Source organism: Oncorhynchus clarkii, chromosome 5 (assembly GCF_045791955.1).
Source record: "Oncorhynchus clarkii lewisi isolate Uvic-CL-2024 chromosome 5, UVic_Ocla_1.0, whole genome shotgun sequence".
Taxonomy (NCBI): domain Eukaryota; kingdom Metazoa; phylum Chordata; class Actinopteri; order Salmoniformes; family Salmonidae; genus Oncorhynchus; species Oncorhynchus clarkii.
The window spans coordinates 55,250,766-55,269,987 of NC_092151.1; the positions used below are offsets into that span (position 1 = coordinate 55,250,766).

The 19,222-nt window shown below is 43.5% G+C and overlaps 1 protein-coding gene across 3 annotated transcripts in view; it reads left to right on the forward strand.

The window, feature by feature from the left end:
• Nucleotides 1-19,222, forward strand: part of LOC139409023 (rab GTPase-activating protein 1-like) — a 164,737-nt gene that overhangs the window by 54,580 nt on the left and 90,935 nt on the right. For all 3 annotated transcript variants that reach the window (XM_071153663.1, XM_071153665.1, XM_071153664.1), the window contains exons 12-13: nucleotides 6,618-6,711; nucleotides 7,352-7,502. In XM_071153663.1, the coding sequence (XP_071009764.1) occupies nucleotides 6,618-6,711; nucleotides 7,352-7,502 (245 nt within the window). The remainder of the gene's footprint in view (nucleotides 1-6,617; nucleotides 6,712-7,351; nucleotides 7,503-19,222) is intronic.

Below are 19,222 nucleotides of genomic sequence, written 5' to 3' on the forward strand. Positions count from 1 at the left end.
AGTGTGTTCCTTTGCAGTATTACTTTAGTCCCTCGTTGCATACATATGCATGTTTTGCGTATTTCTATTCTGTATATTTTAATATTTTTCACTCTGTCATTATTGTGGAGTCACTACAATGTTGTTGATCCATCCTCAGTTTTTGCTAATCACAGCCATCTGTAGCTGTTTTCAAGTTTCACTTCCTGTCCTGCAGCTCAGTTTAGAAGGACTTCGTCTTTGATGTGTCTGGGTGGGTTTAATACATCATCCACAGCACAATGATTAACTTGACCATGCTTAAAGATTTTTTCAATATCTCATTTGTTATTGTTAACCATCTAACAATCACTGCCCTTTATAAGGCTTTCCCTGGTCTTGGTAGTTTAATCTGTGCTTGAAATTCAATACCTGTCTGGGGGACCTTTTTTAAAGATGTTTTATGTATGGGGACAAAAGAAGGGGGCTAGTCATTCATTCACTTTCACATTATTTTTTATTGTTGTTGATCAATGACCGAAAACTACAATGAAATATATTTCAATCCCACTTTGCAACGCAACAAAATGTGAAAAAAGTTCATAGGGGGTTGTAGACTTTCTATAGGCGCTGTAGCCTCCACATGTAGTCTGTAGGATCTGAGATAAAGCCTCTGCGTGTAGTCTGTAGGATCTGAGATAAAGACTCTGCGTGTAGTCTGTAGGATCTGAGATGAAGCCTCTGCGTGTAGTCTGTAGGATCTGAGATAAAGCCTCTCCTTGTAGTCTGTAGGATCTGAGATAAAGTATCTGCGTGTACAGTCATGGCCAAAAGTTGAGAATGACCCAAATATTAATTTTCACAAAGTCTGCTGCCTCAGTTTGTATGACGGCAATTTGCATATACTCCTGAATGTTATGAAGAGTGATCAGATGAATTGCAATTCATTGCATTAACTGAATCCGGCCAAAAACTTTTCCACTGCATTTCAGCCCGGCCACAAAAGGACCAGCTGACATCATGTCAGTGATTCTCTCGTTAACACAGGTGTGAGTGTTGACGAGGACAAGGCTGGAGATCACTCTGTCATGCTGATTGAGTTTGAATAACAGACTGGAACCTTCAAAAGGAGGGTGGTGCTTGGAATCATTGTTCTTCCTCTGTCAACCATAGTTACCTGCAAGAAAACACATGTCGTCATCATTGGTTTCCACAAAAAGGGCTTCACAGGCAAGGATATTGCTGCCAGTAAGTCAATAAATCAACCATTTATTGGATCATCTAGAACTTCAAGGAGAGCGGTTCAATTGTTGTGAAGAAGGCTTCAGGGCGCCCAAGAAAGTGCAGCAAGCGTCAGGACCGTCTCCTAAAGTTGATTCAGCTGCGGGATCGGGGCACCACTAGTACAGAGCTTGCTCAGGAATGACAGCAGGCAGGTGTAAGTGCATCTGCACGCACAGTGAGGCGAAGACTTTTGTAGGATGGCCTGGTGTCAAGAAGGGCAGCAAAGATGCCACTTTTCTCCAGGAGAAACATCAGGGACAGGCTGATATTCTGCAAAAGGTACAGGTATAGCATCCTGAGACCTTTCATGTGTGGGGTTGCTTCTCAGCCAAGGGAGTGGGCTCACTCACAATTAAGCCTAAGAACACAGCCATGAATAAAGAATGGTACCAACACATCCTCCGAGAGCAACTTCTACCCAAAAGTAACTGCTATTCATGTGTAATTACATGATTCTGACATGCATAACCTTGGTATATTTGGAAAAAAGACATCTGAGAGATTATTAGGAAATTATCAGAAGATATGAGTTACATAGTTCACAATACAAAAGATCAAGCACACAAAATAACCTTTTATTTTGAAAGTCATCTTTCATTGACCAGATATAAGTGAATTATTGATGACTAGAGCTGGAAACACATCAGATCGCTTCCACAACGTGAACTGTACCAGGAAAGAAAATGGGATTGATAGACCTAACAACTAGAAATGGGCAGATGTTTTAGTAAGTGGTGTCAGGTGTGGTCACGGGATGTTGCCAAGTGTCCCTAAACCTCTCCAAAGTGGTACATATCTGTAAATTAGGTTATCCAGTGCTCTAACTTATTTTCAATCTAAATGCTATTTGTTAAGTTTAAAAACACAATTTCTACCATATCAACCTCACTCAAACATTGTGGTGGTGTTATGGGGTATCCAGGGTACATTCAAATGTCGTTTCACCCTCTCCAAAGTGTCAGAATGTAGTAATTACATTGTTTTTGCACACTGGATGTGCCTAAAAGTTATTGTTCACTATAAAAACTACATTTCTACAACACCAACCTCTCTCAAACTTTGGTGGTGTGGGGACATACAGGGGATATCAGTGTTTTTTTTCAACCTTTCCAAAGTGCCTGGAAGTTTAGCCTAGGCATATCCAATGTATTGGTCCCCTGTTTACAAAAACCATATACAAGCTGTGTGTGTGTGTGTGTGTGTGTGTGTGTGTGTGTGTGTGTGTGTGTGTGTATATACACATACACACACACACACACGCTGCTCAAAAAAATAAAGGGAACACTTAAACAACACAATGTAACTCCAAGTCAATCACACTTCTGTGAAATCAAACTGTCCACTTAGGAAGCAACACTGATTGACAATACATTTCACATGCTGTTGTGCAAATGGAATAGACAACAGGTGGAAATTATAGGCAATTAGCAAGACACCCCCAATAAAGGAGTGGTTCTGCAGGTGGTGACCACAGACCACTTCTCAGTTCCTATGCTTTCTGGCTGATGTTTTGGTCACTTTTGAATGCTGTTGGTGCTTTCACTCTAGTGGTAGCATGAGACGGAGTCTACAACCCCCACAAGTGGCTCAGGTAGTGCAGCTCATCCAGGATGGCACATCAATGCGAGCTGTGGCAAGAAGGTTTGCTGTGTCTGTCAGCGTAGTGTCCAGAGCATGGAGGCGCTACCAGGAGACAGGCCAGTACATCAGGAGACGTGGAGGAGGCCGTAGGAGGGCAACAACCCAGCAGCAGGACCGCTATCTCCGCCTTTGTGCAAGGAGGAGCAAGAGGAGCACTACCAGAGCCCTGCAAAATGACCTCCAGCAGGCCACAAATGTGCATGTGTCTGCTCAAACAGTCAGAAACAGACACCATGAGGGTGGTATGAGGGCCCGACGTCCACAGGTGGGGGTTGTGCTTACAGCCCAACACCGTGCAGGACGTTTGGCATTTGCCAGAGAACACCAAGATTGGCAAATTCGCCACTGGCGCCCTGTGCTCTTCACAGATGAAAGCAGGTTCACACTGAGCACATGTGACAGACGTGACAGTCTGGAGACGCCGTGGAGAACGTTCTGCTGCCTGCAACATCCTGCAGCATGACTGGTTTGGCGGTGGGTCAGTCATGGTGTGGGGTGGCATTTCTTTGGGGGCCCGCACAGCCCTCCATGTGCTCGCCAGAGGTAGCCTGACTGCCATTAGGTACCGAGATTAGATCCTCAGACCCCTTGTGAGACCATATGCTGGTGCGGTTGGCCCTGGGTTCCTCCTAATGCAAGACAATGCTAGACCTCATGTGGCTTGAGTGTGTCAGCAGTTCCTGCAAGAGGAAGGCATTGATGCTATGGACTGGCCCGCCCGTTCCCCCGACCTGAATCCAATTGAGCACATCTGGGACATCATGTCTCGCTCCATCCACCAACGCCACGTTGCACCACAGACTGTCCAGGAGTTGGCCTCATCGGGAGCCTGCCCAGGTGTGGTAGGGAGTTCATACAGGCACGTGGATGCCACACACACTACTGAGCCTCATTTTGACTTGTTTTAAGGACATTACATCAAAGTTGGATCAGCCTGTAGTGTGGTTTTCCACTTTAATTTTGAGTGTGACTCCAAATCCAGACCTTCATGGGTTGATACATTTGATTTCTGTGTGATTTTGTTGTCAGCACATTCAACTATGTAAAGAAAAAAGTATTTCATAAGAATATTTCATTCATTCAGATCTAGGATGTGTTATTTTAGTGTTCCCGTAATTTTTTTGGTGTGTGTGTGTGTGTGTGTGTGTGTGTGTGTGTGTGTGTGTGTGTGTGTGTGTGTGTGTGTGTGTGTGTGTGTGTGTGTGTGTGTGTGTGTGTGTGTGTGTGTGTGTGTGTGCGTGCGCACACACACACACACAGTGGGGAGAACAATTATCGCTATTTTCTATGAACAGCATGGGATTGTCCACAAAGAGCATGTACCCACTGCAAAGTAAGGGGAAGTCACACCGAATAACAGTTACACTACCTTTACAAAACGACATTACCTTAAAGTTTAGGCTTGGTGTTTTTACTTTACCTGTACAGTGTCTCACATAGAAGGTGTGAAGCACACACACAATGCAAACAGTAACACTTTGGAGATAAAGGCAGAGGTGAGAACCACAAATAAACAATGGTCATGAGAGTTCAGTAGCCTCTCCAAAGTTACAAGGATGAAACTTAGAACAGGAAACTGAACTAATATGAAACATAAAATATATATATTTTCTTTAACTATGCAAGTCAGTTAAGAACAAACCCGGATGATACTGGGCCAATTGTGAGCTGCCTTAGACTGTTGTGCCACTTGGCACCATAGACAATAACTACTTTGGAATTATATAAAATTAAAATGACAGAGTTTAATGGCTGTGATAGGTGATAACTGAGGATGAATCAACATTGTCATTTTTTTTTGTATTGTGGAGTAACTACAGAGTGTAAAGAGAAAGCCTTTACATAATACAAATATTCAAAAACATGTTTTGCAATAAGGCGATAAAGTAATACTGCAAAAAATGTGGCAAGTAAATTAACTTTTTGTCCTGAATACAAAGCATTATGTTTGGGGCAAATCCAACACATCACTGAGTACCACACTTCATATTTTCAAGCATGGTGATACTGTAGCTGCATCGTGTTATGGGTATGCTTGTCATCGGCAAAGACTAGGGAGTTTTTTTAAATAAAAAGAAACGGAATAGAGCTAAGCACAGGCAAAGTCCTAGAGGAAAATCTGGTTGTCTTTCCAACAGACACTGGAAGACAAATCCTTTTTATTTTTTTTCTCTCCCCAATTTCGTGGTATCCAATTGGTAGTTAGTCTTGTCTCATCGCTGCAACTCCCGTACGGACTCGGGAGAGGCGAAGGTCACGAGCCGTGCGTCCTCCGAAACACAACCCAACCAAGCCGCACTGCTTCTTGACATAATGCCCACTTAACACGGAAGCCAGCCACACCAATGTGTCGGAGGAAGCACTGTACACCCGGTGACCATGTCAGCGTGCACTGCGCAGGAGTCGCTAGTGCGCAATGGGACAAGGACATCCCTGCCGGCCAAACCCTCCCCTAACCTGGACGACGCTGGGCCAATTGTGCACCGCCCCATGTGTCTCCCATCCTCCTGCGACACAGCCTCTACTCAAACCCAGAATCTCTAGTGGCACAGCTAGCACTGCGATGCAGTGCCTTAGACCGCTGCGCCACTCAGGAGGCCCGTGCCGGAAGACAAATCCACCTTTCACCAGGACAATAACCTGAAGCTCAAGGCCAAATATACACTGGAGTTGCTTACCAAGAAGACATTGAATGTTCCTGACCTAGTTACAGTTTTGACTTAAATCTGCTTGAAAATCAATGGCAACACTTGAAAATGGATGTCTAGCGTTGACCAATTTGACAGATTTTGAATATTTATTTTGAATAATAATGGGCAATCCAGGTGTGCAAAGCGCTTCGACTTACCTGGAAAGAATCACAGCTGTATTTGTGCCAAAGGTTATTCATAACGTTTATTGAATACTTATCTAATCAAGATATATCAGGGTTTCATTTTCCAATAATAATGTAATTTTTTTATTCCTCTTTCCAATTTGACAGAGTATTCTGTGTAGCTCGTTGACAAAGTTCCAATTAAATCCATTTTAATCCTACTTTGTAACACAACAAAATGTGGATAAAGTCAAGGGTGTGAATACTTTCGGAAAGGCACTGCATGATGGTTTTTCCTTTGTAGCCAATCACCCTGCCCGCATGGAGCTGTCTGCTCCACAGCCACTCAATGTGTGAGACAGCCAGGTCCGCTTCAGACCTCATCGCGCTCGAGTGTGTGAGCCAGACGAACGTGTGTGTGTTTTAAAACGCGAATAAGGGTACTTCTCTCAGCTGTTATTGGGAATCAGAGCTCCATCATGAGAGGAGAGCATTAGGCAGCCCACTTTACAGCAGCCCAGGGGACTGCAGCTCTGGCTTAACACTGTACTAATGTTTGATGACTTCCATTTCAATTTGGATTTCAAATTAGAAATGGATACATCTAACTGTTAGTTTTTAACGATAATAGCAGTGTTCAAATGATACATTGACTCTTTGAAATGTCCGAAGTCTCTAAGGGGTGCCCCACATATCTTTTGACGATTGTGATTGGGGCTCATTTTGATATTTCTAGTTGTTATACAGTGGCCCCACAATCCCCTAGCCCTGCTGTAATTCAAACCCTAATAATAGCATAGGCATTCAATATTGTTCACAAATCGCAAACCTCTCATAATACAAGACTGGTTGTTCCTGACGAGCCAGAGATGACAAACTGGCCTCTGATATTAAACTCTGGTCCTTGTGTCTTCGGCAGATAGTGACAGCGAGATCTCCAGTGGGACCGGTGATGTGTCCAAAGACTGCCCTGAGAAGATTCTGGAGTCCTGGGGTGGAATCCTCAACAGATGGTAAGACTCACAGGGAGTGTGGCAGTCATGATGACCACAATTGGGCAGTTGTACTGAAAATGTATGGAATCATTGAGTTGAGGAGGAGGATGATGATGAAGGATTGCATGCATGGGCACACTTTTTCCACAGTAGAGATGTAGCGTTTATAAACATTCATAAAGCCTTCATATGCGTGACGATATAAGTCATACTGTATGTACCATATGGCTGCTCCTTTCACTGAGATTCATCCGTTATTGATGTACAACACTCTTTATGCGACTGTCATATACACGTCATCTTCTCCCTATGCTTTGTAACTAACCGTAGGTGTATCTCACAAGAGACTAAATGCAAGTCCTAACCGAAAGCTGTAGAGAACTGTTTGATTACTTGAAATGAAACGCGTTCACTGTATACATTTTCCGATCATATGAATTGGTTTGCATTATGTGTGGTCACGTTAATAACATTATTTCAAGGGGCCTCCATTTCAGTCCTCATAAAAACAGACCCAGGAACGCAACATTGATAATGGATATCCCCTCCCATGCCTGTACTGTAGATAGCGATAAGAATTTGCTGCTTTTATGAAGAGTAGAACTCAATGTCTTCATATATATCAGATTCTTAACTACCTCTGTGGTGTGTGTGTCAGGCATGGGAACCTGTCTGTGCGGCCTAAGGGCCTGACGGCGCTGGTGAAGCCTGGGGTCCCTGAGGCCCTCAGGGCTGAGGTCTGGCAGCTCCTCTCAGGCTGCCAAAGTGACCAGGACCTGCTTGATAAATACCGCATCCTCATCACCAAGGTAAGGCGAGAAAGACACACGCAAGCACACTGAGACACACGCAAGCTCACTGAGACACACGCAAGCCCACTGAGACACACGCAAGCCCACTGAGACACACGCAAGCCCACTGAGACACACGCAAGCCCACTGAGACACACGCAAGCACACTGAGACACACGCAAGCACATAATCTCACGCACAAAGATGTTCACTGATACTAACACCACACTCGCGCTGTGCTCAGTGAATCACATGCTTAAAGACACGCACTCGCACATGATTAGTGATTCTCACATGTATTTGAATGTACTCTCCAGTTCTGTTGTCTGAAGTGTAAAGGTTGAGAAGTTGCCTTCAAAATGGTCGCATGTTGGCTGTAAATAAAATGTAAGTGTTGCAGAAATGAACACAAGAGTTAGGAAAATACGTGTACTGTATAACCATCATGCAAATTGTCATTTCGAGTGCAGAGACAATCCTTAAAGACGTTGGTGTGAAAAACATGCTCTTCAACTTGGGGTCGTGAAAGTGTAGTAATGATTTGCATCAACGTGCCCTGCAGGGAATCTCTCTCATACCTATTCCAGTAGGTGCCACCTTGCAGTTGTCCCTCGTTCCCCTGGAGAGACTGAAGGACTGTCACAACAGGCCAGTAAATATGCTCCATAAAGAGCCTTCCGTTTTAGAATTGGAAAAACTTCATGGTCCACACAATTTGGAAATGTCATTGGCTTCACCATGACATGATTGACATAGAAACAGCATTGAAACATCATAAGCATCTCATTGTCAAAGTCATTTCAGTTGAACTTGAATTTGCCCGACAATATCAGTTCAACTAGAATATGCCAGATTGTTTCGGTGCATCTTGAATTATCCGGATCATTTGAATTCAACTTGAGTTTTGCCAGACCAGTTCAGTTCAACTTGAATGTGGATGGTCTGATCCCACAGCGAGCCGAGTTGTGCCTTTAGCTAATTCTCTTATGTTTCTCTTGGAGGTATGCTGGTTCTGATGCCAAGTATGGGTGATGGCAGGAGTTTTCCCACAGTAAAAAGGCACTACTGTTGACTCTCGCACAATTTAACAGTCCTCGTGGTTTAAATACATTTTGGGGGGGATTTGGTTTGACAAGGGGATAGGGAAGGGACATTGGGACACTCGGATTTGAGTGTCTGACAACCAGCTGTATGGCGCATTCAAAATCTGGGACTTTAGAAAAGGGTCCAACTCAAATGTAGGACTGCCTGAACACTAGACTTGAAATGCAATTAAGTTGACTATTAGCTTTCGATAAATATAGCATTTTGAATCGCTCGCTGCACAAGTACAACATGTGTCTAGTATGTGGCGGAACAGCAGTGATATAGTTTTACGTTTATTTCTTCAGCCTTCAGAGATGTACAGTAGTGGATCTCTGGCATCCTGACCTTTTTAATATGTGTGCTACTAGGCAGTAGCCCAGTCATTGTGTGTGACCTCCTTTTACTACACAGACCACGGTTCTATCACCCAGTGTGGGGCGTGTGGAGACCATGTGTCAGACAGAGAGGCTAATCCTATCAGCCCCACTGTTGTCCTGGCACTAAAATGCCACAACTAATGTGAAGCATCATTCTGTGTAGTCTGTCTGACAGATACACCCACATAACCCCTAACCAGGCTTACCCACAGCCCCAATTCATTCCACCTTGACTGGTGGAATCTGGAGACTCTGCCTAGTCTCTTATCCAACGGCTGGTAGATCATGGCACAAAATCTATTTTGGAGCAGCCATGGTTTTTACTACCTTAAAGCTAATTCCAAGGGACTAATATATTTTTTTTGCATGAGGACTTGTGAGGAGGATAAGTAGGTGACAGCCCCTCACTTTGGTGTATAAAACAATACTCATTCCTTTCAGGAGAGGGCCTTAAAATACAACGCACTCCGTGATCATTTGCCTGAAATAGAGGGATTGAAGAGAGTGGGAAAATGGATCCATAAACTAAAGGTTACCGCTCGCGCATGGGGCACTATTATTATTATTTATTTTTATTTTTTTAATGCCGAATGAAACGCAACAGGCTTCTCCTTTGACATGTATTTATGCTGGGCTGTCGTCGTCTCTTGCCTGCCGGTATAAATTTACCCTCGCCTTGCGTCTTTAACCCAAAGCCTCAGTTCTCTCTCTCTCTCTCTCTCTCTCTCTCTCTCTCTCTGTGTGAGTGTGTGTGTGTGTGTGTGTGTGCCCAGCCGCCTTGCCTCCCATGGAGGCAGAAAATAGCAGCAGTCCAGATTAGCTCCTAAATATACCACAACGCTAGCTTACGTAAGGAAGGTTATGTGACAGAATATCTTGGTGAGCCTTCACTCAATCATTGTAATTCTTTGAGTGGGCTCCCTTCCTTATTGCATGTAATGATATTGATAGACTGGGTGGCCGGTGCTATTAATAGCCAGCTAAAATCCCGGGGGGGGGGCTCGACGTCTGCGTTATTAATGGGCCGGTCTCCCCTCAATGATGATTCTAATGCTGATTGAATCCCAAGGAATTGTGCCGCGGCTGGTTATGGGGGTATAAATCAGCGCACATTTCACTCTGATTTCTGACGGTGACGCTCATATTTGACAGTGACGCTAGACAAGACGACACTGGGTTGGGTTGTACTGCAGGAAAAGGGATTTCTTGGGAGGAGAGAGGGCTGTTCTCTGCTCTTGTGTATTTTCAAGTCATTTTTTGAAGCTCACAGTGAATGTTTTTGGTAGGATGTGAACAGTATAAGGAACGTTATCCGGCAAGTTGCCGTTGACTTGGTCGAAGCTAATACTCAGGTGTCTGGGTTGCCACAGCAGACAAATCATGCCTTTTTTGCTCTGCAGGAATTCACGTTTAAATTTTAAACTTTTGTGCCCTTATTATTATTATTGTTATTATTATTATTAATTATTTTTTTTAAATAAAAAATGTACTTGGCTGAATGTAATTTTAAACAAGCGTTTTCTCCGAACATAAAGGATGTTTTGGTTTGTGTGTATCCCTGGTAGCCTAACTCCTGGATACCAGTTTTGATATGATTAAGTGTCGTACCCTCTTCACTTTAACATTACATGTAGTCTGCACGCATTCACACACACTCTTCCTCGTTGTCGATCTTCAGATTATTGCTAAATTGCAAATAACTCAGTCCCCAGTCTGTGTGGCACTTTGTTGAGAGTAGATTTTTCACAACCTTTTACTCTCCCTGTGTGATCTTTCAAAGGTGTGCTGCTGTTGAACCATGGCTTTAAAAAAAGATTGAAAGCTATTTGGAGTCTGCTCCTCAGAAAGGCACTTACACTGTAGTGCTGCCAATTCACATTACAGTTAGAGTTCCTCTGTCGGGATCAATCAAAACCAATGACAAAAGTTGGATGGAGGTTCAAATTGGAAGTTTCGAAAAATGGTGTTGGCCTGTCTCTGAGATTGGAAGTCACCGATGTCTGTGGAAAGAAATGATTGTTTTGCCAGAATGAAGATTGATTTTTCATCTTTCTTCTGTGATTGTCAGGTATTTCACGATTCACAAAACTTAAATTGACATCATTATTATCATTATTATGCTCACTAGGCCTATTTATATCTCAAATGTACTATGAGAACAATATTTGATAATTACTCTTTTTACAATTGCAGGGATGCACTATACAGATTTGTTTGTTTGTTTCTCTAAAGAGCCTGTATGATTGTATGAAACATGAAAAACGTATTCTGCAGCTCAAGCCACAGTTGGTACAGACAGACTGTCCCAGTCCAAGGAGTAAAATCGCTCTCTTCAGAGGCTGTGCCGCTGTCAAGTCTCACCTGGATCCCACTAATGCATTCTCTTCCTCTTCAGGCCCGCAATGAACAACAGTTCAGTCTTTCTGAAGGATATAATTAAATCTTCGATGAGGGACCTTTGTCTTTCTCAAGGTGCTTCAGCTCCATTTTTATGTCATATTTGGCCCGCACTCCAGCTAGCTCTGCAGTGGCATTTAGTGAGTCTCTGCAATCAAAGGTAGCATCAGGAGTGTAGAGTCGGACTAGAATTAATCAGACACCCACGCGTGGTAACCCACAGACAATGCTGTACAAATGTAAACCGGGGGGGGGTGGATGAGCTGCCATGGAAACACGCTTGGATTTGAGTTCATTCTACTTGTGATGCTCTTCCGTGCCCATATTCTGTTTGTCTGATTTAGACCCTTCTAATGTGATGCTCCCAGATACTGGCTTGACTTTGCTGCTCTTTGAACTCATTTATCATTTTGTTGTTACTATGGTAATAAGACATTATTCATGATTAACTTTGGCAGGCTGTATTAATTTGTCCCATTTCGGCTATCACATTGCCGCAAATTAGTTTGGAGGGTGACAGAGCTAAGCGCCTATTGATTGGTCTCCAAAAATGCTAATCCTAAAATGCTAAATAAATAAACCGTTCTCAAATTGCCTACTTCCCTGGTCAATAGACTACTTGCTAGATTAAGTTTTAAGATAATTCCATGAAGATGGAATTTTGGTGGCGTATCAATTGAAATGGTTACTGTACTCAATTGCGCCAAGAGCAGTGTTCGTACGTATTTAATAATTTTTGTCAATGTAGTTTATTTAGGCACAGTTTGTAAATATTTTATCAATCAGATTAAAAATCTAAATATCAGCCAGGATCGGAATGACACTGTCACATCTGTAGTGCGAGACGAGCGGCCTTTTGCTCAAGGAAAGAGAGACATTGCAGCAGCAGGTAGTCCTAGCCTATAACATATGATAGAGATGTATTTCAACCGTCTTTCGGTTATACAAAGTTGATGTACTTTTTTGAATGATTCATTTAAACAATTATTTTTTGACAAAACGTACGATTCACTTTGCATTGTATTAGTTGGGATTGGTTTCAATCGTGTTGAATCAAAATAATTTGTGAATTGTGAACATACATTTTAGGAATAAAGATTAGATGTAGCCTTTCTTTTGGATTAGGCGATGCGATTTCAAAACTTATTTTGTAGATACAGTGCATTCGGAAAGTATTCAGACCCCTTCCCCTTTTCCCCTTTTTTAAAAAATACGTTACAGCCTTATTCTTAAATGGATAAACATTAAAAAAAAACTAAATCTACACACAATACCAATAATAAAAGTGAAAAGAGGTTTTTAGATTTTTTTGGCAAAATACAAAACAGATACTTTATTTACCGAAGTATTCAGACCCTTTGCTATGAGACTCAAAATGGAGCTCAGGTGCATCCTGATCATCCTTGAGATGTTAATACAACTTAACCTGTGGTAAATTAATTTAGTTGGACATTATTTGGAAAGGCGCACATCTGTCTATATAAGGTCCAACAGTTGACAGTGCATGTCAGAGAAAAAAAAACAAGCCATGAGGTCGAAGGAATTGTCCGTAGAGCTCCGAGACAGGATTGTGTCGAGGCACAGATATGTGACTCCACCAATCAGGCCTTTATGGTAGTGGCCAGATGGCAGCCAATCCTCCGTAAAAGGCACATGACCAGTCCGCTTGGAGTTTGCCAAAAGGCACTTAAAGACTCTCAGACCATGAGAAACAAGATTCTCTGGTCTGATTAAACCAATATTGAATTCTTTGGCCTGAATGCATCTGGAGGAAACCTGGCACCATCCCTACGGTGAAGCATGGTGGTGGCAGCATCATGCTGTGGGGATGTTTTTTAAGCGGCAGGGACTGGGAGTTTAATCAGGATCGAGGCAAAGATGAACGGAGCAAAGTATAGAGAGATCCTTGATGGAAACTTGCTCCAGAGCTCTCAGGACCTCAGACTATGGCACAGGTTCACCTTCCAACAGGGCAACAACACTAAGCACACAACCAAGACAATGCAGGAGGGGCTTCGGGACAAGTCTTTTGAATGTCCTTGAGTGGCCAGAGCCCGGACTTGAACCCAATCGAACATCTCTGGAGAGACTTGAAAATAGCTGCAGTGATGCTCCCCCTATCCAACCTAACAGCTTGAGAGGATCTGCAGAGAAGAATGGAAGAAATACTTATGTAAATATTTCATTTTTTAATACATTTGCAAAAATGTCTAAAAACCTGTTTTTGCTTTGTCATTATGGGGTATTGTGTGTAGATTGATGAGGGAAAAATAGCAATGTAATCAATTTTAGAATGTAATCAATTTTAGAATAAGGCTGTAAGGCTGTAACATAACAGTGGAAAAAGTTAATGGGTCTGTATACTTTCCAAATGCGCTGTACTTCCAGTTGATTTGGGCATCCAATGTATGGGACATTGCGACTTAATACAAAGTAAACACTTCTAAGGTAGCTAGGATTATTATGAGTAACTTTTCTAGTTTACATTTCCTGAACATTTGTGGGCTTGCGTCAAACTCAGTCAAAATATTTGTTGCCTACCATAACCATTTGGTCTTTGATATGTTGAATGAGCAAATTATTTTAAAAGGCCTAAAACGTATTAGGTTTTAATGTTGCAATGTTTTTTATCAAGGGTGGTCAACCATCCTCTAGGTAGGAGAGCTTTTATTCCAGTCCCCCTCTTAACAAACCACATTTTAGAAATTAGCTGCTCAACTGGGCCTTGATAAACCGGCTTTGATGTGTTTGAGCAGCCTTGTTGAAAAGTCTGCACACCCAGTAGTTCTCCAGTCTGAGGGTTGGCCACATGTGTTTTATATAGTTGCCAAACAGGTTTACTACTTTTTTGGGGGGTTAAGTGCCTTGCTCAACAACAGGAGATGGTACATGGGATCAGAGAGCCGCCTCCCTGTGTTGGTACCACATTACGGCAATTTTTTTGTTGTTGATTGCATAGACGCTGCCAATTGTTGGTAATGAAAATTGGGTTTTAAGTCATGAAATTCCATCCGACAAAATGTGTATGAACCCTGCAAGAGGCAATTCTGAATTGTTGCATGTCTCTTGCATTAGACTCTTTCAACCTGCGTAGGTGAAATGGTTATGGAAATCTCTTTTTTCATTTCACATATTCAAATAGATAATCTACACTTCTCCTTCCATCAAATTCATTTCTGGGATTCCTCTGGGTTTCAGCCCTGTCTTCTCTGTCATTGTTCCAGCCCTAGCCTACCCCTGTGTTCAGTTCCCGAGCTGTCATCCCTTTCTGCATGAGAAGTGCCCTTGGGCTCAGTGAGTATCTGTCACTCACAATACCCCCCTCAGTGTCTTCAGGCCAGCTGCACTACTGGGCCACAGCCCTACCCACCAGCCCCCCCCCCACCCCCTCACAATGCAGTCCTGTTTACAGCCCCTCAAGCACTATAGGGACTTTAATGCAACGTATCCCAGTTCACGTGATCGAAGCAATCTTGAAGCATGGAATCCGATTGGTCAGACCAGCGTTGGATAGACCTGAGCATGGGCGTTTCCTGATGGTTTCTGCCTATAGGATGGGAGCAAAAAAATGGAGTCATGGTCAAATTTGCTGAAGGGAGGGTGGGGGAGGGCTTTGTATGCATCATGGAAGTTAGAGTAGCAATGATCCAGAATGCTACCAGCTTGTGTCGCGTATTTGATATGCTGATAGAAGTTAGGAAGCCTTGTTTTCAGATTAGCTTTGTTAAAATCCCAAGCTAAAATAAATGCAGCCTCAGGATATATGGTTTCCAGTTTACGTAGAGTAAACAGCATTCTCTCGCAGGTGTTCCTTTTGTCTAGGTGTGAAAGGGCAGTGTGGAGTGCAATAGAGATTGCATCATCTGTGGATCTGTTGGGGTGGTATGTGAATTGTAGTGAGTCTAGTGTTTCTGGGATGATGTTGTGAGCCATAACCAGCCGTTCAAAGCACTTCATGGCCACAGACGTGAGTGCTATGGGGCGGTAGTCATTTAGGTCTGTTACCTTGGCGTTCTTGGGCACAGGGACTATGGTGGTCTGAAACACAGATTAGTGTCCCGCTCTAGACTTTAGCTCAGTGCAGATGTTGCCTGTAATCCATGGCTTCTGGATGGGATATGTACATATGGACACTGTGTGGACGACATCGTTGATGCACTTTTTGATGAAGCTGGTGACTGATGTGGTATACTCCTCAATGCCATCGAATGAATCCCGGAACATATTCTAGTCTGTGCTATTAAGGCTGTAGCTTGTCATCCTCGTCATCAGAGCAGTTCCGTATTGAGCGAGTCACTGGTACTTCCTGCTTGAGTTTTTTTTCTTCTTGTAATCAGGAGGATAGAATTAGGGTCAGATTTGCCAATTGGAGGGTGAGGGAGAGATTCTGGTTGTACATGTAACATGCTGGTAGAAAACTGATTTAAGTTTTCCTGCATTAAAGCCCCCCGCCACTAGGACCGCCGCTTCTGGGTGAGCATTCTCTTGTTTGCTTATGGCCTTATACAGCACTTAGTGCCTGCATCTGTTTGGTGGTAAATAGACTGCTACGAAAAAAATATAGATAAACTCTCTTGATAAATAGTGTGGTCTACAGCTTATGAGGTACTCTTCTTCAGGCGAGCAAAACCTCTAGACTTCCTTAATATTAGAGATCGTGCACCAACTTTTGTTGACAAATTGACACAGACCACCACCCCTCATCTTACCGGAGGTGGTTCTGTCCTGCCGATGCATGGAAAACTCAGCCAACTGTTCTCGTTCAGCCACGACTCGGTGACACGTAAGATATTATTAGTTTTTAATGTCCCGTTGGTAGGATAGTCTCAAATGGAGCTCATCCAGTTTATTCTCCAGTAATTGCTTGTTCGCCAGTAAGACTGATGGTAAAGGCGGATTATCCACTCGCCAATGAATTCTCCCCAAGCTGTTCATTGACTACAGCTCTGCTTTCAACAGCTCAGTGCCCTACAAGCTCATCCGTTAGCTAAGGTCCTTGGGACTGAACGCCTCTCTCTGCAACTGAATCCTGGACTTCCTGACGGGTCTCCCCCAGGTGGTGAGGATAGGCAACAATACATCCTCCATGCTGACCCTCAGGGGTGTGTGCTCTGTCCTCTCCTGTACTCCCTGTTCACCTATGACTGCGTGGCCGCGCACAACTCCAACATAGCCATTAAGTTTGCCGACGACACAACGGTGGTAGGCTTGATCACCAATGACGATGAGACAGCCTGTAGGGAGGAGGTCAGAGACCTGGCAGTGTGGCACCAGGACAACAACCTCCTGTCCCTCAAAGTGGGCAAGACAACAGACCTTATCGTGGATTACAGGAAACAGAGGGCCGAACATGCCCACATTCACATCAACGGGGCTGTAGTAGAGCATGTGTCTAGAGGTTCCTCTGTGTCCACATCACTAAGGATCTATCATGGCCCACACAGTCGTATAGAGAACACGACAACGCCTCTTCCCCCTCAGGAGGCTGAAAAGATTTGTGAACGACCCTCAGATCCTCAAAGTTCTACAGCTGCACCATTTGAGAGCATCTTGACTGGCTGTATCACTGTTTGGTATGGCAACTGCTCGGCATCCAATCGCAAGGCTCTACAGAGGGTAGTGCGTACAGCCCTGTACATCACTAGGGCCAAACTGGGGCTATGTACATCACTGGTGCCCCAAAAATGGTCAAAGACTTCAGCCACCCAAGTCATAGACTGTTCTCTTTGCTACCTAGCGGCAAGCGATACCGGAACACCAAGTCTGTGACCAAAAGGCACCTGAATAGCTTCTACCCCAAAGCCACAAGACTGCTGAACATTCATCAAATGGCTACATGGACAATTTACATTTATTTTTTTATTTAACCAGGTAGGCCAGTTGAGAACAAGTTCTTATTTACACCTGCAACCTGGCCAAGATAAAGCAAAGCAGTGCGACACAAACAATAACAGAGTTACACATGGAATAAACAAGCGTACAGTCAATAACACACTAAAGAAAAATAAAGTCTATATACAGTGTGTGCAAATGTCGTGAGGAGGTAAGGCAATAAATAGGCCATAGTAGCAAGTAATTACAATTTAGCAAATTAACACTGGAGTGATAGATGTGCAAGTAGAAATACTGGTGTGCAAAAGAGCAGAAAAGTAAATAAAAACAATGTGCGGATGCGGTAGGTAGATTGGATGAGCTATTTACAGATGTGCTATGTACAGCTGCAGCGATCGGATAGCTGATGTTTAAAGTTAGTGAGGGAAATATAAGTCTCCAGCTTCAGCGATTTTTGCATTTCGTTCCAGTCATTGGCAGCAGATAACTGTAAGGAAAGGCGGCCGAAGGAGGTGTTGGCTTTGGGTATGACCAGTGAGATATACCTGCTGGAGCGTGTGGTACGGGTGGGTGTTGTTATCGTGACCAGTGAGCTGAGATAAGGTGGTAAAGACTTATAGATGACCTGGAGCAAGTGGGTCTGGCGACGAATATGTAGCAAGGGCCAGCTGATTAGAGCATACAGGTCTCAGTGGTGGGTGGTATATGGGGCTTTGGTGACAAAACGGATGGCACTGTGTTGGACTCCATCCAGTTTGCTGAGTAGAGTGTTGGAGGCTATTTTGTAAATGACATCGCCGAAGTCGAGGATCGGTAGGATAGTCAGTTTTACTAGGGTATGTTTGGCGGCATGAGTGAAGGAGGCTTTGTTGTGGAATGGAAAGCTGATTCTAGATTTAATTTTGGATTGGAGATGTTTAATATGAGTCTGGAAGGAGAGTTTACAGTGTAGCCAGACACCTAGGAATTTGTAGTTGTCCACATATTCTATGTCAGAACCATCCAGAGTAGTGATGTTTGTCGAGCGGGCGGGTGCTGGCAGCGGACGGTTGAAAAGCATGCATTTAAGAGTAGTTGGAGTCCATGGAAGGAGTGTTGTATGTCATCAAAGCTCGTTTGGAGGTTTGTTAACCTTTCTGGGATATGTTGGATGGTAGCGTCCCACCTCTTCAACAGCCAGTGAAATTGCAGGGCGCCAAATTCAAAACAACAGAAATCCCATAATTAAAATTCCTCAAACATACAAGTATTTTACACCATGTTAAAGATAAACTTGTTGTAAATCCAAATCTTCAATAATGTTTCAATCGGATAATTCCTTTGTCTGTAGAAATGCAATGGAACGCAGCTAACTCTCACGGGAGTGCGCGAGACTGAGCTCATGGCACTCTGCCAGACACCTGACTCAATCAGCTCTCTTTCCCCCCTCCTTCACAGTGGAAGCCTCAAACAAGGTTCTAAAGACTGTTGACATCTAGTGGAAGCCTTAGGAAGTGCAATATGACCCCATAGACACTGTATATTCGATAGTAAAACTACAAACCTCAGATTTCCCACTTCCTGGTTGGATTTTTTCTCAGGTTTTTGCATTCATTCAAACAGTTTTAGAAACTTCAGAGTGTTTTCTATCCAAATCTAATTATATGCATATTCTAGCTTCTGGGCCTGAGTTGCAGGCAGTTTACTCTGGGCACCTTATTCATCCAAGCTACTCAATACTGCCCCCCAGTCCCAAAGAAGTTAACACAGTGTCCAAAGAAGGGCCAGACGTATACAGAATGGTGTCGTCTGCGTAGAGGTGGATCAGGGAATCACCCGCAGCAAGAGCAACATTGTTGATATATACAGAGAACAGAGTCGGCCCGAGAATTGAACCCTGTGGTACCCCCATAGAGACTGCCAGAGGTCCGGACAACATTTGACACACTGAACTTGATTTGACACTCTGAACTCTGTCTACATTGCCCCCCTTTATTATTTATCTGAATTGTTTTGCACGGACTCCCTTGAACTGATTATGCACACTCACTAGACTCTACCCACACA